This window comes from Cebus imitator, unplaced genomic scaffold (genome assembly GCF_001604975.1).
Source record: "Cebus imitator isolate Cc_AM_T3 unplaced genomic scaffold, Cebus_imitator-1.0 Scaffold112, whole genome shotgun sequence".
NCBI lineage: Eukaryota > Metazoa > Chordata > Mammalia > Primates > Cebidae > Cebus > Cebus imitator.
Genome location: NW_016107427.1, coordinates 2,312,041 through 2,332,779, shown reverse-complemented (window position 1 = coordinate 2,332,779; position 20,739 = coordinate 2,312,041). Strand labels below are relative to the sequence as shown.

The window sequence follows — 20,739 nt, the reverse complement described above, 5'->3', positions numbered from 1 at the left end:
GGTGGAGGCCACACGGGGATTTGGGCAGCCGTGGGTGCAGGGCATGGTGGAGCCACACCAGGGTCTGGGCAACCATGGGTGCAGGCCAAGGTGGAGGCCACACGGGGATTTGGGCAGCCGTGGGTGCAGGGCAGGGTGGAGCCACACCGTGGTCTGGGCAGCCGTGGGTACAGGCCAGCATGGAGCCACGCCGCGGTCTGGGCAGCCACGGCCATTCCCTCCACAGGTGGAAGTGGAACGAGGAAGGAGCCATCTGCAGGAAGAGCATAAAGAAGATGCTGGAAGTGCTGGTGGTGAAGTTCCCTCTCTCTGAGCACTGGGCCCTGCCTGGGGTAAGGCTGCTGCAAGTGGGGCCTCTGTCCCCCGGGCTGTCTGTGGGTCACTCGGCCGTTCATCCATTACGCCCAGGGCTGAATGCCAGCTCCCTGCAGTCACTGGGCTGGGAGGGTTGGAGGCCCCAGCCTGTGTTATCTATAGGGGACACTCCTCCTCCCGGCTCCTCATGTTGCAGGTGGGGAAACCCAGGTTCAGAGGCTCTTCTGCTGCATAAACACTAACAGGCACCTGCTGCGTCCCAGGCATGGGCTGGGCTGAGGCTGGAGGCCACGGGCTCCCCTTGTAGAGTCTAGGGTGTTGGGAGCACAGGTAGCTCCTCACCGGTGTCACATCCATCCACCTACTCCCGACCTTTGGGGCCCAGGGCTGAGCTGTAAAGACAGGACGGTGTCATCCAGGGGCAGGGGCAGGGGCAGGGGCAGGGCCCAGGGGTGTGCACAGGCCCTCAGCTCAGGGGAAGGGGCTGGTTGTGGGGCTGAGGCTGGAGCGAACCCCAGGGGTTTTATGGGGAGGGATGGACAGAGTCAGGAGTGCCTCTAGCAGCTCCTGTGTCCTCCCAGGCTAGCACGGCCTCCGCAGACTTCCAGTCCCCTCACTGCAGAGGATGGAAGAGGCTGGTCGTGCCAGGAGGTCTGAGTCCCGCCAGGCCTGGCCATGGCGCGGCCTCTGGGTTACAGCCTGCCCATCAGGGCCTGTCCTCTGCACCTGGTCCCGGGATTGTGACTTACAGCAACTCAGCAAGAAGCTGTTGCGTTTCTCTGACCTGAGCTCACGGCCTGGTGGCTGCCTCTGCTGGTGTGGGGTGTGTGCCGCCGAGGTGTGCAGGGTAGCGGTTCAATGAGGGCCTTTGGACAGAACAGGGATTTGGAGCCCAGCCCCAGCTGCCTAGTCCCAGTGCTCTGGGGGCCTGTCTCCACGGCCGGGACCACCTCTGCAGCAGAGCGAGCCTTTGGCCTTGGAGTCCCCTTGCTGCCACACTGCTCTCACCCAGTGCTTCTCCACCCATGCACACCTGGTCTTGGGGCACATGTCACCCTCTGCTCTCCGGCCTCTCCATGCAGGGTGTGTGGCGTTGGGTCTGGTCTCCCACTCAGCAGAACCCCGTCAGCTCCGGCTGGTCACTGAGAGGGGCACTCTGAGGGGCCTCCTGGGTTCCTGGCTCTGTAGGGCACACACGCTCCAGGGTGGGGTGTCACCAGGGCTGAGGTGGGACGGCACTGATGTGGCCTGTGAAGTCTTCATGAGACACCCACAGGCATTTCAGCAAGACTTTGAATGACACATGGGGTGGGAAAGATGGGTGCAGGGAGGAGGAGTGCGGGCCGGAGCCAGGCGCCTGAGGCAGGTGGCACTCGGGAGCATCTGGGAGCCTGGCCATCCCCAGCGCAGGCCAGGGTGGGACTGGAATGCAAACAGGAACCTCTGGCAGCCTGTGCACTGGGCGCCAGCCGGGAGGTCGGGTGCCAGGAGAGCAGGGTGGGGGTGCCCTGTCACCTCGGGGACCCTGAGCTCAGAGTGGGCACCCTGGGGCTGCCCTCAGGGCTGTCCCTGCTCCTCAGAGGTTTTGCCTGCAGTCCAGCGCCCCCAGCTCAGACCCCTGCAGGGCTCACAGATGCTGACGTGGACGGTGGGTTCTGGGCAGTGTCACTCCAGCCTGAGACGCTGCCTGCCTGTGGTTCCCAGGGCTGGGCCACTGCCCACGCCAGGCAGGAGGCCAGTGGAGGTGGTGCCAGGGCAGCCTGGGTCCCGCCCCAGCGCCCTGCTGACCTGGCCCTGTCCTCTGCTGTCCAGGGCTCCCGGGAGCCGGGGGAGACGCTGCCTCAGAAGCTGAAGCAGATCCTCCGGCGGGAGCACTGGCCGTCTTTTGAGAAGCTGCTGAAGCGTGGCTCGGAGGTAGGACTGGCCTGTTGCTCTGCTCCACGTGGGCGTCCCCAGGGCTGCAGGGCGAACACAGTGTGATACTGGGGCCTGCCCCAGCCCCACCGGGTGATGGGGTCCCACCCAGCTTCTCCGGGTGACGGTGGTGCCGGCCCCCGGCCTCAGGTTGCGCAGCTCCCAGGGGACCAGGACGCAGGCTGGCTGGGCAGCTCCAGTTTGTCAACGGCCCCCCAGAAACCGGGGCTTCCCTCCCCTGAGCCTATCTGGGACTCAGGCTGATGCCAGGCCTTGGGGGTGCACAGTGGGGTTTGGTGAACCCACTGCCCCTCTAGATAGTTGCCCTCCCAGAAATGGCAAATCCAGTGAGATAGGAATCTGCTTCCTATCTCATTGGATTTGCCGGTTCTGGGAGTGTGTTGTGAGTGGGCTCCTGCAGCAGGTGGCTTCTGAGGCTGACTTCCTTCACTGAACAGATGTGTCCAAGATCTCTGCAGGACAAGACGCATCTGTCCAGGACGATGCCCGCCTCGGGCCACTCGGCTGCGCAGGCCCGAGCAGGCTGGCAGAGGGTGGGGAGAGCTGGGCCAGGGGCCTGTGCGTGATGGCAGCCATGCTCAGGGCTGGGACAGGTGGAGGGCACGTGGTGGGCCCGGGCACCCATCGGGTCCCTCGCTGGCCGGCTCACCCTGCCCTGCCCATCCAGGTGTACAAAGGCTACGTGGATGACCCGAGGAACACAGACAACGCCTGGATCGAGACGGTGGCCGTCAGTATCCACTTCCAAGACCAGAACGACGTGGAGCTCAACAGGCTGGACTCCGTATGGGCATGGGCTCGGGGGAGTGCGGGGGCAGGGGTCCGGATTCTGGATGTGCCCCAGGAGGTTCTTGTGGGGGGACCTGGCCATGCTCCTGGGGCCCAGGGCCAGAGTCTTGCCCAGAAAGTGACAAGGGGGGCACCAGAGAGAGGCCGGGGCACTGCCAAACATGGCTGGAGCCGACCGGGCCGGGCAGGCACCCACCAGGGCCCTGTGCAGTTCTGGGACCGGGTCCTCCAGGGAGGCCTCAGGGATGGTGTCCAGTGGTGAGGCTGGCAAAGCCCTCCCCGCTCCCTGCTGGTAGCCCTTTATGGGGATGTGGGTTCCCCGTACTTGGATCAATGCTGCAGGCTCCTAATTCAGAACCGGGATGGGAAAGTTCCATACAATAACCCCGGGCGAAAACGGGGCTAAACAGCTCCCTCGAGGCTTCACCATCTTCTTCCCCTGAGGGATCCCCAGGGCCTCTTGGGTGCATCTCCGGTGCCCCTGTCGCAGGGGCCCTGCCTCTCACCTCACAGGGGAGTTAAGTGAGGCACACGGGCCAGCCCGCAGCAGGCCCTGGGCCCCGGAAGGCCGCAGTCTGTGGGCTCAGCTGGGTGGAGGCACGGCCGGCGGGGTCAGCTCTGCCCTTGTTCTTCCAGAACCTGCATGCCTGTGACCCGGGAGTCACCATCCGATGGCAGGTGGTGGACAGGCGTGTCCCGCTCTATGCGAACCACAAGACCCTCCTCCAGAAGGTGGCTGCTGAGTTGGGGGCTCACTACTGACTGCACGCGGGCTGGGCAGCTCTAGTCTGTTAACGGCCCCCCAGAAACTGGGGCTTCCCTCCCCTGAGCCTGTCTGGGACTCAGGCTGATGCCGGGCCTTGGGGGTGCACAGTGGGGTTTGGTGAACCCACTGCCCCTCACGGCTGCTACAAACCTGCCACAAATGACCTTGTGAACTGGACGGGGTCAAGGTGACCAGAGGAGAGGCACAGGTCACTTGGAGTTGAGGAGCCCCTGGGACCCTCGGCCATCAGGTGAGGGGCTGGGCCTGTGCGACTGAGCTCTTGGCTGGAGTCCACTCCCTTCCTGTCTGCGTCACCCTGAGCAGCTCGTCCACCATGGAGGTCATCTGCCCAAGGCAAGTGCCCTGGAGAGTTGGGGTCCCTGCTACACTCCCCAGGAGGGCCTCCATGTCCCAAGGTGACTCAACACGGATCCTTGCCTGGCCTGGGGTGGGTGCACCGCCTGAACTCCTGGCTGTCAGGATAAGCTCCGTGCTGGGACAGGCCCAGACAAAGCCCAGGCCTGTCACGAGATGCACAGGGCCCCTGATGGGGCTGGCCCCAGGGACCCTGGGATGAGGCTGCAGAAGCTCTCCCTCCCCACTCCCAGGAAGTGCTGGTCACACCCAGGAAGGAAGCACGGTGTGGGCAGGAGGGGGGATGTGGGGGTCTCCAGGTTTGGTGTCAACGGCTCATCAGGACCCTCAGGATGGGGAATGTGGGAAAACTGAAGATGTTAACTCCACCATCTCAGGCCTGGCTGGCTCCTCTCTGCTTTCCACAAATAAAGTTCCTGACACGTCCAGGGCCGGGGCTGTGTCTTGGCTTGCTGAAGCTCTCCTCGATCCCTGGGTGAGCTTCCTGCGGCCTGTGGGTACCCCACAGCCCCTCAGCCCTGCACCCCCATTTCCCCTCCAACCCACCACTTCCTGTCTTCATTTTCCTAAACCTGGGCCCCAGCATCGCCCCCAAACCCCCCAGGCTGGGATGGGGCATTCGCATGCCTTCCTCCTTGGCTTCCCCCACACGGTGCTGCCCATGTGCCTGGCGGCCCTGCGGGAGCTCTGATGGAGCCTGGGGCTACTGGACGCTGAGCACTGGCCGCAGGTGACGCCCACTCTTCCCTGGGCAGGCCTCTGTCTTCCACCTGACCCAGAGCTCTCTGGCCACCCCCGTGTCACGTGGATTCCCCCTCACCCCATCAGCACCGCCAAGGACACAACTGACCCCTTATGCCCTGCTTAGAATCAGTCCCATTACCAACCTTCAGGGAGAGTGATAAAAATGCACATCTTCAGGCCCCTCCTGAAGCTCAGAGGCAGCAGCGCTGGGAGGCCCTGGAGGCTGCATCTGTGGTAAGCATCTGCCACCTGCAAGGGGCTCGCAGGTAGAAGGCTTGAACCACAGTGCAGCCTGGATGTGGCCTGCCCTACCCCTCTCCAGCTGTGCCTCCACCTGCAATGCGGCCTCCGTGTGGGGCCTCCAGGTGTAGCCCAGCCTCCAGGTGCAGCCCAGGCTCCAGGTACAGCCCAGTCTCCAGGTGTAATCCAGCCTCAGGTGCAGCCCAGCCTCCAGGTGCAGCCCAGCCTCCAAGTGCAGCTCAGCCTCCATGTGGGGCCTCCAGGTGTAGCCTTGCCTCCAGGTGCAGCCCAGGCTCCAGGTGTAATCCAGCCTCCAGGTGCAGCTCAGGCTCCAGGTGTACCCTGGGCTCCAGGTGCATCCCAGGCTCCAGGTATAATCCAGCCTCAGGTGCAGCCCAGGCTCCAGGTATAATCCAGCCTCCAGGTGTAGCCTGGGCTCCAGGTGCAGCCCAGCCTCCAGGTGCAGCCCAGGCTCCAGGTATAATCCAGCCTCCAGGTGTAGCCCAGGCTCCAGGTGCAGCCCAGCCTCCAGGTATAATCCAGCCTCCAGGTGCAGCCCAGGCTCCAGGTGCAGCCCAGCCTCCAGGTGCAACCCAGCCTCCACTTGCTGCAGGGAAGACCTGTGACTCCTCAGTGAGCTGCTGTGGGTCCAGACCTCTGCCTGGGACCATGCTGTGCTCAGTGCTCCTGTTTCTGGCTGCACCACCGGGCTGAGGTTCCACTGTCCAGGGCAGGTCTCGGCTCTGTGTCTGCAGGATCTAGAAATGCTCATGCTGAAGGTGGCACCCAGGGAAGGGTGGGGGCTGTGCCTGGGGGTCAGACCAGAGTGGGAGAACACCAAGGGGACAGGCATCTGCTCTTCTCACTTACAACACACGCGCCATGAACTTCACCACTGGAACCACTTCAGCGGCACAGTACGGTGGCCACAGCACATTCACGAACCGTTCCCCCGTCACCACTGGCCCCCTGCTCTGCCCGCTCCTAGAGGCGGTGCTCCTCCAACCCGGGACTGCGCCCTCCTCCAGCAGCACCCCCAGAGGGCCCTGTGGCTGGGCTGTCTGTGGACACATGCTTGGGCCCAGCCACACACCAACAGCGGCCCTGTGGGAGGAAGTTTTGCCTCCCTTTATAGAAGGGACATGGGATGCAGAGAGGGCAGAGGGCTTGCTCAGGCCTCTCAGTGGCCGCTGGTGAAGCCAGGCCCGAACCTGGCTCTCCTTGGCTGTGCCACGCGGCAGCCACAGAGGTCAGCAGCTCTTAGAACCAAATGGGAAGCCATGAAATGCTGGATTGACCTCTGATGTTTTGAGAGTCAAGCACGAGGTCTTCTGATCATTCACTCATTCATGCCTACCTGGTTGCTGAGCCTGTCTGTGCCCTGGGGATTGGGATTTGAGGGGTGCAGTGATGAGTAAGGCCCATCCCTGCCCGAGGACCTCACAATCCTGGAGGCAGGATGAAGTCCACTCAGGACCGTAGGAGCCAGACCGGGTTGGAGGCGGGGAAAAGCAGGCATTCCAGCAGAGGACGCCGGTGGCTTTTGGGATGAGGTGGATGAGTGTTGAGACTCCAAGGGCAGAACACACAGCAAACGGGAGCCAGGCAGTGGCACATTCCCCAGCACAGATGTGGGCCAGCCCACTGTGGGCAGTGGGGAGCAGGTGGTGCCCTCATCCAGGACCACGGCATTGAAGGGAGCGAGAGTGCTGTGAACCGTGGTTATGGCCCACTGTCCCCAAGGGAAGGGCTCACAGTGAGCAAGATCTGGGTGGGGGCTGGCGGGAGGGTGAGCAAAAGCTGGCTGAATGCAGACACGATGGCCAGAGCTCCAGCAACCTTCTGGGGCCACAAGAATGTGAGGCACATGCCTGGTGTGGGGGAGTGGGAGGTGAGAGGTGCTTCAGGAGCCCTCCCTCCAGAGTCCTTTCTTATGTGAAATGGGAATACACTGTGACACTGTTACTTTGGGTGCCAACCAATTTTAACCTAAAATTGTTTAAATATGCACCCAACCCGTTTTCATGGAACAATTGAATGTTTGAGGAAAACCCATCACTGCTGAAAAGGGCCCCGAAGTCAGCAGGTATGGAGGAAGCAGAGCAAACACCACCCTCGAGAAAAGGGCAGTACATCTCCACAGGTTTATTTATTCACAGAGAAGTTGCAGCCTTAACACAGAATTGAAAATATAAACGTGAAAAATGTGATGTCCAAAAAAAATTACCGAGTGATGGGGTGAGTAGCAGGAGGCAAAGGCCGAAGAATGAGTGTGTGCCTGGAACATGCGGTCGAGGGGTGCCAGCTTTCCTCAGATATCTGGGATGCGTTATTGCTTCCTTTTATTTGTACATGAAAATACATGATGTTTCTGTGCACAGCAGGGAAAGATCAAGGGAAAGTATTAAAAAAAAGGAAATGGAGGACGAATCCAGACATTCCAACAGCTGCAATGCTAAGAGTTTCCAAAGAAGAGCAGGATGGATGGGAGGGAAATAACGCACGCCCGGGCCCCACACCCCGCGACGGACGCTCCGCCTGCCCCTCGCGGTTTCTCCGCGGGCGCGGTGCCCAGAGCAGCGGCTGTTGCAGAATCGCTCTCCGTGAATGAGACACACAAACTGCAGAAGGAACAAATCTGGTCTGATGAAGCTCAATGAAAAAAAATTCCTCAATACGACTTCATTGTCAAAAAATTTTAGAACAATGAGGGCAAACGGAAACATTTAAAACCCAACGTGATAAAAAAAACAAACAAAAAAAACCCACCCCCAGACTTCCGCACAGCAGTCGGAGAGGAGAGGGTGTCGCAGAGTCCCCAGGTGACTGGCTTTGTGTCTGGAATCACAGACCTGGCCACGTAGGCCTCCGGGTGGCAGCACCCAGTGACAAACTTCAAGGACACAAAGTGTCACCCACACCTCCTTCCTGAAAGAGCTCCTCAGAGGTGATTTACAGAAAACAAAACAAAACGAATCAGGACAAAGCACACACCCCTGCAGCCTGCCCAGGCTGCGACAGCAACACGCCACAGGCTGGCTGCTCTCACCCTGCATACGCTTTTTCTTATGGTTCTGGAGGCTGGAAGTGCATGACCAAGGTGCCAGCAGATGCGGTTTCTGGAGAGGGCTGTCTGCCTGTGGCCACAGTTAACACAGCTGTATTGGACGCTGGAAATGTGCTAAGAGGATCCATCTTTCTCAACACACACAAGGAAAAGAGGTTGGCACCGTGGCTCAAGCCTGTAATCCCGGCACTTTGGGAGGCCAAGGAGGGCGGATCACTTGCGATCAGCCTGGGCAACATGGCAAAACCCCGTCTCTACTAAAAATGGAAAAAGAAAAAAATTAGCTGGACATGGTGGCGAGTGCCTGTAGTCCCAGCTACTGGGGAGGCTGAGGTGGGAAGATTGATTGAACCCGGGAAGCAGAGGCTGCAGTGACCCAAGATTGCACCACAGCACTCCAGCCTAGGTGGCCAAAAAAAAAAAAAAGAAAAGAATTTTAGGTTGGTGCAAAAGTAATTGCTTCTAATGGCTAAAACCACAGTTACTTTTTGCAACACCCTAATAGTGGCTGTGAGGCAGGAGCACGTGGATGAGCTTGACTGCAGCGTCGTCCACAGCGTGGATCAGAACATCAAGTCGTACACCTTAACTGCGCACAATTTCTAGCTGTGAATTCTATCTCAGCAGAGTTCAAATGATTTTACAGAAATTTAATAATAGCCTAGAATTAAAATCCCGGACGGCCTCAGCAGGGGTGGCAGAGGAGGCTCGTGAAGGCAGCTAACGTGCAATGGGGCTTCCCGTCTTGCTCCGGAAGAAGAACCAGGCGCTGGCCACACGTGAGAGCCGGGGACAGTGGGCTTACAAATGCAGGAAGTAGGCTAGAAGGGTGGAATAGAGGAATGACTTCAAACCATCGGAGGAATAAAATGAAACACACAATCAAGGAAAGAAAAATCGCGAAAGAATGGTTAGTATGGGCTGGGCAAGGCGGTCCATATCTGTAATCCCAGCACTTTGAGAGGCCAAGGCAGGCAGATCATCTGAGGTCAGGAGTTCAAGACTAGCCTGGCTAAGAGGGTGAAACCCTATCTTTAAAAAAAAAAAAAAAAAAAAAAAAAAAAAAAAGGAAAGAAAAAAAAAAAAAAAAAAAAAAAAAAAAAAACATATATAAAAAAAAAAAAAAAAAAAAAAAAAAAAAAAGAGTGGTTAATATGAAGTAAGATGCCAGAAAACAGTCAAACCGTGACAGTGATGACCACACATGGACATGGCGAGTCTCATATTAGGATAAAAACGTAACACCCAAAACAAAAACTTGGGGATGCCTGCATCAGGCAAAGCTCTCAGGAATCAAGCCATGGAAACGGCTGTCAAGACCAACAGAGCTAAAGGCGGAGTTTGTCCTTTTAAGGAACAAAGAGAAAGGTAATTGGACAAAGGCAGAAATGCATCAAGAAGATGCCACGATCACGGTCTACCATCTAACACCGTGAATATATAAGGCGAAAATATTTATAAATACATAAGGCACAATTCTCAAATTTATAAGGCAAAATGGCCAGAAATTCAAGAAGAAATTGGCAAATCCACAGGCGTAGCTGACGTCTTCTCAGATTTCTCTCAGAAATCAAAGCTATCAAGAAGAACAAGGAGGCCGGGCACGGTGGCGCACGACTGTAATCCCAGTACTGTGGGAGGCTGAGGTGGGCGGATCACTTGGGGTCAGGAGTTTAAAACCAGCCTAGCCAACATGGCAAGCCCTGCCTCTGCTAAGAATGGAAAAATTAGCCGGGCGTGGTGGCACATGTCTGTAATCTCAGCTACTCAGGAGGCTGAGGCAGGAGAATCACTTGAACCTGGGAGGCGAGTTGCAGTGAGCCATGATCACGCCACTGCACTCCAGCCTGGTGACTGAGCAGCACAGGGAGAATGGGACAGAATTGGAATTTAGGCAGCGGAGACTGAGTCTGCTCTGTGAGAGTGTGTGCATGCGTGTGTGTACCTACAAATATGGATGTCCGTGTGCCCGCCTGCAGTTACATCTACTCGTGTCTTTAGGGATTATGTATTATTACATATTGTGCATATAAGTCGTGTAGTGTGCATGAACACACACATGAATGATACACGAACAAACGCTCCAGACAGCGTGTGGTTGTGCATCTGCTCCGCTGCAAGCAGGTCCTGAGGAGACACGTCATCTTCAGACACACACAGAACAGCACAACCTTGCAGAGGGGGTCCCAGCAAGCTTCCGAAGCACCCCCACCCTGCTGGCCACACCCTCCGGCCACAGCGTCAGGAGTCATGCCACAATGGGGGTGCGTGCCATGAGAGGACAGCTGGCATGAGTGGAGCTCTGGGCACCCTCAGGCCCTGAGCACCCAGCCCCTGGCCAGCTCCACAATGGTGCTGTCGGCTGGCGGGCCCTGCTGGGAATGCAGCCCTCCTTGGCTCTGGCCCCTGTGAGGGGCTTCTGCCCTCACCACCCGACCTCGTGCACAGGAGGCCTCACCACCTTCTGTTTCCCGGGCTGGGTGATCGTGGGGAGGGCAGGGCCACCGGGAGACTGGACTTTGCCCTGAGACTCAGCCACAGGGATCTGGGGGAAGGAAGTGGGGACTTTGAGCTGGGCATGCCGTCCTCCCTAACAAAGCGGGAGTTGTCTCCGGAGAGCCATAGGGGCTGCGGCAGCACCCCCAGGGGCCCCCTTACACTGCCTCCAGCTGGGACACCCTGGAGGTCCAGTGGGGGAGAAATGAGACGTGAGAGAGAATGAGAGGGTGCGTGCCACCCGGCGGGTGCTTCTCTCCGGCGCGGCTGGAGGGTTTTCAGAAGAACATTCATAACCTTAAATGCACTTGTTTGAGAATGAAAAGACAGAAATAGATGGTCTAAGTTTATGACTCAAGAGGCTCAAAAAATAGCTACAAAATAAACCCAGAGGCGAAGATGAAGACAATGTCAAGATTTTAATGAAATAGGAAAAAATAAAGAACTGGTATGATAAATAGATTCAAAAACCAGTTCTTGGAAGACAGCAACAAAATCGACAAAGCTTAGACGACTTGGAGCAAGGGAAAGCCAGAGGTCGCGATGGGTGGGGCGTGCGGGAGAGCCCACAACGAGGGCGGCTCCGGACATCCAAGGGAGGACCCCAGGAAACGGGGCAGGCTGGGAGCCAGGGGCAAGGAGGTGGCTCAGGCGGCTGGAGGGACTCCGGGAAGGACGGCCAGGCGGTACAGACTGTGCTGGCACGCCCAGGAGGGAACATCGCCAGCCCAGGTTTTCAAGATTGACAGAGAAATCCAGGGATTCAGGGAGCTTAGGGGAAGGCTCAGTCTGGCCAAAGCCACTGAGGACCAGTTGGCTGAAAGGCAATTCACGCGGGCGGAGGCCCTGGGGAGTGTAGCTGCTGCGGCCGGCCCTCGCCACGGTGCTGCCCCTGCCCTGCCTGTGAGATGGTGGGGGCTCTGTCTGAGGGTCTCCATGCTGGGTGACAGGCAGGGGCCAGGCCCGGAGGGGTGAGTGTGGAGGCAGGGGCTGTGGGGTGGTCAGCCTGCACCGAGTAGCCAGCCGTGGCAGCAGGGCGGGGCTCATCTGAGGCCGCCTTGTCTCTGAGTGTGGCGTGGGCAGCCCTGGCCCCCTCACTCAGGACATTTTAATTGTTGGCCTGCGGGTGTCCCAGCCCCGCAGACGCCACAGCTGCAGCTCCTCCATGCCAATCCCCAGTGAGACGCACAGACCTCGCCGGTCCGGACGCTCTCTCGGCTGCGTTTTACCCCAGACCACAAGGCTGGATCCCCGGCAGACAAGGGTGTGAGATGCTCAGCCTGGAACCCAATCCCAGCCATGAGGGAGGCCACAGCGTTCAGACCAGGGAGGCAGGAGGAGGTGGTGTTTTTGAGAGCACTGCCAGGCTGTGTGCAGGGCTCTGGCAGTCCGCTGACGTCTTCACCAAATGGGGAGGCCACACACGCAGGACCCACAGGACCCAAAGAAGGCGCTCACCGTGTGGCTTCATGCAAGCGCCCCTGACTTCTCCATCGGCCCATCAGTGCACATGCTGTCAACACCTGGAAATGTCCAGACCAGCACGCATGCCGCACATCCACAACGTCTTGACGGTGGCATAATGCCCACTTAGTCACGCACACACCTCCTAGGTGTGAGCAGCAGATGGGTTCTTGCTTATGTCAACAGCCAGCACCGGGTCCTCTCCAACCCCCCAGAGCCCTGGAGCCCCCTGCATGGCTGTCTGCACGCTCCTGACCTTCTTACCCCACCACCAGCCTCATCTGCTCCTGAACCTCCCGAAGCAGAACCTGGCCTCCTTCACTCTTTGTAACATCTGCGGATTCATTCCTGTCTACACGGCAGTGTTCAGTGGCAACTGCGTGAATTCATCTGATTTAAATATTTAAAATATCCCAGAATGTTTGGGTTTGGTGTCTCTTCCGTTTTTAACATATCAGCTTCACAGTTCACATTATTTTAATCCCTTTAAGAGATAATTGCTGATTTAAAGCAAAAATCCTAACAGTATGTTGTGGGGTTTATGACACATGAGAAGGTGTCATGGTGACAGTGTGGGGTCCAGGCAAGGGCAGTGGCGCTTGCTTGGAGGATCTTATCATACACCTGACCCGCTGGGGCTAGAGCAGCAGGGGGTGGGTCACGCTCTGCCCTGGGGCAGCCACTGAAAGGGCAGCAAAGCCACTGCTGAGAAGCCAGGCGGGGAACACACACGGAATCCTGAGGAAGACCTGAGGTGGGAGACAGGTCAGAGGAACAGGGCCGGCTAGAGCATCCAGGGAAGAATCAGCACACACCCGCTGGCCAGAGCGATCCTCACCTCAAAACAAGGTCAGCAAGGCCAGAGTCACCCCCGCAAAACCGGGCAAGCCGGGCAAGCCGGACTGCTGCCCCCACTCAGCTTCTGCTGGTCCTCTGCTCATGTTCTTTGTCCCTTCCAGGACTCCAAGCTGCATTCAGCTGTCACTTCTGTCTTCTCTTGTCTTCCATGAGCTTTTTGCCTTTGAACGCACTGACCAGTCACTTTGTAGAGTGTTTCTCAGTTGGGGTATGTCTGGGTGTTCTTGAGATTGGAATGGGGCGATGCCTTTTTGGCAGGAATATCAGAGAAATTACGTCCTTCTCAGAGTGCTGTATCGAGGGTACGTGATGCCAGTCTGCCTCGCTGCTGATGGCCGAGCTTTGCCACGTGGATGAGGTGGTTTCTCCACTGAAAATCGGTTATCACTTTTTTAAAGTTAATAAATATGTTGAAGCAGATACTTTGATCCTACGGAAATCTCCAAGGAAGCTAATTTAAGTATAAGACATACTAGGTAGAAAGTAAAAAGGTGAAAGAAGTTATCCCGAGCTAAACTAATAGAAGGAAAGCAGGAGTCAATTTCAAGTCAGAGTCTAGGGATGAAGAGGGTCATTTCATGATGACACACGGGTCAACCCCTCAAGAGCATGCAAATGTGAGCACAGGGTCTCAAAGCACATGCAGCAAAAGCTGAGAGAGCTGCAAGGAAAAATTACAGATAAATCTGAAATTGCAGTCAGAGGTTTCGATACCATTATCAAGAATTTGTTTGCTTGATAGTGGTGTGGAAACCTCTGATTGCATCTGTTGCCCAGGCTCAAATGCAGTGGCACAATCAAAGCTCACTGCAGCCTTGACTTCATGGGCTCAAGAAATCCTCCTGCCTCAGCCCTTCCAGGCAGCTAGGATTGCAGGCACGTGCCACCATGCATGGCTAATTTTTTGATTTTTTGTAAAGATGGTGTCTCACTGTGTTGCCCAGGCTGGTCTCTCAGTAATTAGCAGAGCAAGTAGCCAGAGAGTGGATGATAATTTAGACTACTCAAATAACACAGTTGTTGCCATTTATAGGATAATTCATTGAACAACAGAACACAAATTCAAGTGCACATACAATAACTGCCAACCATATTTGGGGCCATGAATGAGTCTCAATAAATTTAAAAGGATCCAAAACGTAGACTGTGTCCTCTGACAACAATGGATTTAAATTAAGGATCAATAGCAGAAAGAGCTCTGGAAAATGCCCAAATATCTGGAAATGAAATAGCACACTTCTAAACTCATGGATCAAAAAAGAAATCAGAGGGAAAATTGTAAATTATCATAAACTTAATGAAAACAAAAATACAATATGTCAAAATGTCTGGGATGCAGTTAAAGCTGGACTTAGAGGGAAATTTATAGTACTAAATGCTTATACTAGTAAAGAAGGTCACAGATCAGTGACGCCAGCTTCCACCTTAAGAAACCTAAAAAAGAAGAGAAAGTCAAACCCAATGTAAGCAAAAGCGGCTGGTGCGATGGCTCCTACCTGTAATCCCAGCACTTCGGGAGGCTGAGGTGGGCAGATCACATGAGGTCAGGAGTTTGAAACCAGCCCGGCCAACATGGTGAAACTCTGTCTCTACAAAAAATACAAAAATTAGCTGGGTGTGGTGGTGCATGCCTGTAATCCCAGCTACTCAGGAGGCTGAGGCAGGCTAATCACTTGAACCTGGGAGATGGAGGTTGGAGGTTGCAGTGAGCCAAGATTGCCCCACTGTACTCTAGCTTGGGCAACAAAGCAAGACTCTGNAAAAAAAAAAAAAAAAAAAAAAAAAAAAAAAAAAAAAAAAAAAAAAAAAAAAAAGTAAGCAAAAGAAAGAATGAAGATAAGAGTGAAAGTCAATGAAAAAAAAGGACAACATTCAATGAAACCAAAAAACTATTTCTTTGAGAGGATCAATGTGATTGATAAACTTCTATCTGATTGTTCAGTTAAAAAAGAAAGTCACAGATTACCAGTATCAGAAATGAGAAAGGTGACATCACTTCATACTTCACAGATGTTGAAAGGATAAGGGAATATTATGAACAACTTTATGCTAATAAATTCAACAAAGTATATGAGATGGGCAATTTCTTGAGTGATACAAACTACGTATATTCAGTCAAGAATAAAGTAACCTCAGCAGTTGTATATCCATTAAATAATTCAACCACATATAACAATGATAATACATCATGACCACATGGGGTATATCCCAAGGACACAAGATTGATTTAACACATTACAATCAATCAGTATACTCTATCATATTAACAGACCACCAAACAAAAAGATTCTCAATAGACGCAGAAAAACAAAATCCAACTTTTATGCCTGATTAAAAAAACTCTCAGCAAACCAGAGAAAGGATAGTCTTTTGAACAGCCTTGAAAAAACTAATTCGCCACATACGCAAAACATAAACTTGAATCATATCTCATACCATAAACCCAATTCAACTTAAGATAGGTAATAGACCCAAATGCAAACCTTTAAAACTCTAAAACCCTTGTGACTCTGGGTGAGGCAAAGATTTCTTACATAAAGCAGTATCCATATAAGAAAAACAGATAAATTGGACTTCCTCAAAGTTAAAAACGTCTGCTCTTGGAAAAACTGTTAAGAGAATGAAGACACAATCCAAAGGCTCAGTGAAAACATTTACAGATCCCATGTCTGATAAAGGACTTGTATCCAAAATATACAACAAACTCCAAAACTCAGTAACGAGAAAATAACAACCCAGTTAAAAGTGAGTAAAAGATTTGAGCTCAACACTTCCTACGGAGATGGGGAATAAACAGATGAAACAACGCTCAACACCGCTGGCCAACGGGAAAATGCAAATTAAAAACACAATTCCATCCACTGCCACACACCTATTAAGATATCTGAAATTGAAAAGATCGACCATACCAAGTGCTGGGGAGGATGTGGAATGTAAAACCATACAATCACTTTGACAGTTTATTAAAAAGTTTAACATATGGCTATCATGGCATCCAGCCACTCCACTCCTAGATATGGAGTCAAGAGAAAGAAAAACCTTCATCCAAAGACCTGTACACAATATTTGGATAAACTTTATCTGTAAGAGACAGCAGCAGAAACAACCCAAATGCCCACAGCAGGTGAATGGATGCACACTGTGGTACATTCATACACTGGAGTACCACGCGGTGGTAAAGGAAGTACGCACTGATAAATCCAACGACACAGGCGAATCTAAAAAATCCTTGTGCTGAGTGAAAGAAGCTACACAACAAGTATGTACTATATGATTCAATTTATGCAAATTACAGGAAATGCAAAGTAATCAGTAGTGACAGAAGGCAGATCAGTGCTTGCCTGTGATGAGATGACCAAGAGGGAACTCAAGGTGTTTACTACGCAGATGGCGCTAGTGGTTTCACAGGGTTATCCAAGTGTCAAAACGTAACAAATTTAAATATGTGGCTTTATCAGTTACGCCACGACAAAGCTACTTTTTGAGAACCATGAGAACAGCTCAGGTCCAGCTCAAATGCCCCCATCCAGCATTTCCTGCCTTCCTTGGGATGTCAGACGCCGGGTGGAGGAGCTGGGGTAGTGGGCAGGAGAGGACATAGACGGACGGAGATCAAGCCCTACTCACCCCCTAGCACGGGCTTCCCGCAGACCCAGGGTCTTCAAGCCCCAGAAGTCCGGTGCCAGAGGGAAGAGAGGATTTGCCCAGAGTGAGGGCCAGGGTATGGACCCACAGCGCCTCCCGGCCCGTAGGCCCCGCCCACACGCCACAACCACGCCCACAGCCCCCAAAACCACGCCCACAGCCCTTGCGACCTGGGTCTGAGTACCAGCTCCGTCTAAAGCCTCACCACCGGCCCCTCCCACGCCCTGCCCCATCCCCCTCGGGTCCCGCCCCGCCCCAGGCCCCGCCCCCAACCCCGCCCCCGCCTAACCACAAGTCCCGTTCAGGTTTCCCTACATGCCCCGCCCCTGCCCCGCCCCTGCCCCCAGGCCCCGCCCCACGGGAATCGACACGGCCAGTCTCCGCCTTTTGCCCCGCCCCTCGCCCCAGGCCCCGCCCCGCCCCGCCCCGCCCCTCGCCCACGCAGGCCGGAGCCGCGGCCTCCCCGGCTAGTGGTCGTGGGCGCCAGCGCAGGGGCAGCGGGGTCGCCGCGCCGGGTGTTGCGGAGGGGTGTGGCGGGCTCCGAGAGGCCCTGCAGCGGTTCGCAGAGCAGCCTCCAGCCGCAGCCGCGCAGGTAAAGCCCTCACCCAGCCCCGGGAGCGTGGCTCCCCCGCTTACCGTGCCCATCCCCCGCCGCGAGTGCCGGGGTCCCGGGGTTCCCGGTTCCGGGGGTCCCAGGGCCGAGGATCTGAAGACTCGAGGTCCCGGGGTCCGCGCCCAGCCCGGGCAGCTCTGCGCGCGGCCCCGCCGTCCACGCCCAGAGCGGGCCGCGCGCGCAGGGCTTGGCCCCTGTTTTCTGCGTTTCGTTCTTCAGGCAGTTGAAGAAAGGCGCGGTTCTGTGCCCGGTGCGAGCCGCGGCTCCGTTAGGGCTGGCGGGGAAGCGCTTGCTGGGTTATTCCAATTTTCGGGGATTGTGGGAGTTAGCCGGGCGATGGCCGCGGGAGTAGCCCCTGGCGCGCGAGCGCCCGCTGGTGCCCGGCCACGTGCCCGGCCTGACCCGCGCTCCAGGCTCCGGGTTCGGGAGAAGCTCCAGCGGTCCCCGGCCTCCCGGCTTCCACCCTGAAGAGGGGCTTGGTGGTCCCAGGCCGCCTCCTGCCGGCCGCCCGGCTTTTGGTCCCCAGCGGTGCGGTAGGTGGCCAGGGCTGGCCGCAGTGGTCACCGCCTGGGTTACGCAGGACCCCCTGGCAGTGCCAGCTCCCTGCACTTGTGCGATGCTCCTCCCGGGCACATACTGGGAGTCTCCAGAAGTAAGGACAGGCAGAGCTGTTTAAGGAGGCGCCTCCCCACCCCAGACCCTTTAGTGAGCACTCGGCACGGTCGCCACTGCGTTTCCCAGGTGACTGCAGCAGGCAGCGCTGACCACCTCCCTCCTTCCTGCTTCTTCCCTTTCAGAGCTGCGAGAGTGGAGCGCACTGCTTCTCCCAGCGGGGCAGGACGGCGGGTTTGCCTCTGGTTGGAGGAGGCCTTGTCCCCGCGAAGAGTTCCATCCCCAGGCCGTAGCAGAGAGCACGTGTCCCTGCCCCAGGCCAGGTCAGGATGGGCTCCATGGGCCCACCTCGCCCCTCGCTGCCGCTGGTCTTCGCCTGGGCGTCTTGCCTCTTCCTCCTCTTCTGCCTGCACCTGGGCGACTCCTGCCCACAGCCCTGCCAGTGCCCTGACCACGTGGAGTCCGTGGCTGTCGACTGTAGCTTTCGGGGCCTGCAGGAGGTCCCCCAGGACATCCCCGCCGACACCGTGCTCCTGAAGCTCCACGCCAACCAGATCTCCCACCTCCCGGATGGGGCCTTCCAGCACCTGCACCGGCTCAGGGAGCTGGATCTGTCCCGCAACGCCATCGAGGCCATTGGGCCTGCCACCTTCACGGGTCTGGCTGGGGGCCTGCGGCTGCTGGACCTGTCCTACAACCGTATCCAGCGGATCCCCAAGGATGCCCTGGGCAAGCTCGGTGCCAAGGTACGCCTGTCCCACAACCCTCTGCACTGTGAGTGCGCCCTGCAGGAGGCCCTGTGGGAGCTGAAGCTGGACCCCGACTCCGTGGACGAGATCGCCTGCCACACCTCGGTGCAGGAGGAGTTCGTGGGGAAGCCTCTGGTTCAGGCTCTGGACGCAGGTGCCAGCCTCTGCAGTGTCCCCCACAGGACCACCGATGTGGCCATGCTGGTCACCATGTTCGGCTGGTTCGCCATGGTCATCACCTACGTCGTGTACTATGTGCGCCACAACCAGGAGGATGCCCGCAGGCACCTGGAGTACCTGAAGTCTCTGCCCAGCGCACCCGCCTCGAAGGACCCCCTTGGCCCGGTGCCCTAGTGTCTGTTCTGGCAGACCCTCGTCGGTGGCTGCTGCCGCTTCTGTAACAGGTGGTGACTGATGCTGCTTCTGCTGTCCCCTGAGGCAGGTGTCACAGACATGTATGCTGTGCCCCACCCCCGCACTCGGGTGCAGCAGCACGTCCAGGCAGGGAGGTTTTGCCATCTGATCCGCTTGACGGATGAGGAACCTGAAGCTTAGAGAAACGGAGTGACTGCCCGTGACCACACCATCTGGAGATGATCCCAATGGGACTTCAGCCTGGGCCGTCCATTGTGGCAGCCTGCTTTCCTTCTGCCGTGCCAGCCTCTGCCACACAGGGCCGCAGGCTGTGGTTATGCACTCGGAGGAGGCAGGGCGCACTCCACAGCGTGAGGGCTCACGAGAGGGGGCTTATGTGCGGGTTCACCTGCTGAAGGCGCTGATAAGCCCTGTGCTGGGGAGCTGGCTTGCCCTTGTTTGCCTACAGAGTGCATTGTGGGTAAACATGAGCCCTGTTACAATGTTCCGAGTACATTGGAACAGAAGCCCTGTTTCCAGAGCAAAGTAACAGAGACCAGGTTTTTCTAGAGAGCTAAGTGGGATGTGCTGCTCAAACTGTCCTTTATTCTCACAATGTTTGTTTTGAGTAACTGTAGTGCCAAAATTTCAGTCCAGTGATGGGGTGAGCAGTACCAAGAGAGACCTGTGAGAAGTCCAAGGTCGATCGCCCAGGGGCAGGCAGCAGCCACACACCCGGGCCCTGCCTGCTGCCTGCCCCTCTGGCTGTGCCTGTTTCGGGAGGCCCTGCCCTGGCGTGATCTTGGCTCACTGCAGCCTCTACCTCCCGGGCTCAGTCACTTCTCCTGCCTCAGCCTCCTGAGCACCTGGGATTACAGGCATGCACCACCACACCCAGCTAACTTTTGTATTTTTAGTAGAGACAGGGTTTCACCATGTTGGCCAGGCCAGTCTCGAACTCCTGGCCTCAAGTGATCCTCCCGCCTCGGCCTCTCAAAGTGCTGGGATTACAGGTGTGAGCCACCGCGCCTGGCCCTGTGCCTTGCTTTTCTACTCACTGAGATCTAAAACAGCTCTTTTTCCAAGGCCAGGAGTACTGGTGTTTGATGTTTCAAGGCCAGTCAATGGGATGCTTCAGTTTCTCTAGCAACAGAAACTCTCTATTTTCACCTTTGCTGCCAGGGATCTCAGAGATAATTTAGTGCTCAGATTTCTTACCTTACTTCACATTCAGGTTAGATATTACCTCCACCTATATGACAGTAATTCCTGATTTTATTTTTTATTGTCTTTTTAATGAGTGTTTATATTTTAAAGTACTTTGAGTATTTTGGGGGGGAGCAAATGAGTTCTCAGTGTACACTGTGTGTTGACTGAAGTGTATGAATGTAGAGATGTTTCACCAAGGAGATGCTTAAAAATGATTAGCAGTTTCAGGTGGTTTCTGTTTGGAAGGCATCAGGCGACCTGAAGTGGGAGGTGAGAGCCTGTCCAGTGTGCATGCTGGTCCTGCTGTGCCCAGTGTGTGCAGAGTGAGTCACGGGGGCATCTGCGTTGTGAGGTTCTTGGTGGGCTTTGCTCTGCTCTCCTGTGCAGATGCGGGGAGGGTGGGGAGTCGGGCCCAGTGTGTGAGTGGAGGCAGTGCCATCCCTGCCTGCTTCCCTCATGCCACGCTGCCTGAATGTCGGTGTGCTCGGAGGACAGAGACCTCCAGCGC

At 56.1% G+C, this 20,739-nt stretch overlaps 2 protein-coding genes and 2 non-coding genes across 15 annotated transcripts in view; all 4 read left to right on the top strand.

The window, feature by feature from the left end:
* TRPM2 (transient receptor potential cation channel subfamily M member 2) overlaps positions 1-4,718 on the top strand; it is a 76,205-nt gene extending 71,487 nt beyond the window's left edge. For all 12 annotated transcript variants that reach the window (XM_037742027.1, XM_017538635.2, XM_037742028.1 and 9 more), the window contains 4 exons: positions 227-332; positions 2,128-2,229; positions 2,918-3,034; positions 3,676-4,718. In XM_037742027.1, the coding sequence (XP_037597955.1) occupies positions 227-332; positions 2,128-2,229; positions 2,918-3,034; positions 3,676-3,801 (451 nt within the window). In that variant the 3' untranslated portion in view covers positions 3,802-4,718. The remainder of the gene's footprint in view (positions 1-226; positions 333-2,127; positions 2,230-2,917; positions 3,035-3,675) is intronic.
* LOC119472687 lies at positions 286-350 on the top strand. Its single transcript, XR_005201866.1, has one exon. It is a non-coding gene; the product is annotated as a Z6 small nucleolar RNA (small nucleolar RNA).
* On the top strand, positions 2,097-2,171 carry LOC119472688. Its single transcript, XR_005201867.1, has one exon. It is a non-coding gene; the product is annotated as a Z6 small nucleolar RNA (small nucleolar RNA).
* Positions 4,719-17,118: 12,400 nt separating the features above from the next.
* LRRC3 (leucine rich repeat containing 3) lies at positions 17,119-20,446 on the top strand. Its single transcript, XM_017538707.2, has 2 exons — positions 17,119-17,286; positions 18,105-20,446. The coding sequence occupies exon 2, from the start codon at positions 18,249-18,251 to the stop codon at positions 19,020-19,022; it is 774 nt and encodes a 257-aa protein (XP_017394196.1). The 5' UTR covers positions 17,119-17,286; positions 18,105-18,248; the 3' UTR covers positions 19,023-20,446.
* Positions 20,447-20,739: the final 293 nt, after the last annotated feature.

Bases quoted from the DNA above. Each gene is read 5' to 3' on its own strand.
- LRRC3 (XM_017538707.2), top strand. From the start codon at position 18,249: ATGGGCTCCATGGGCCCACCTCGCCCCTCGCTGCCGCTGGTCTTCGCC.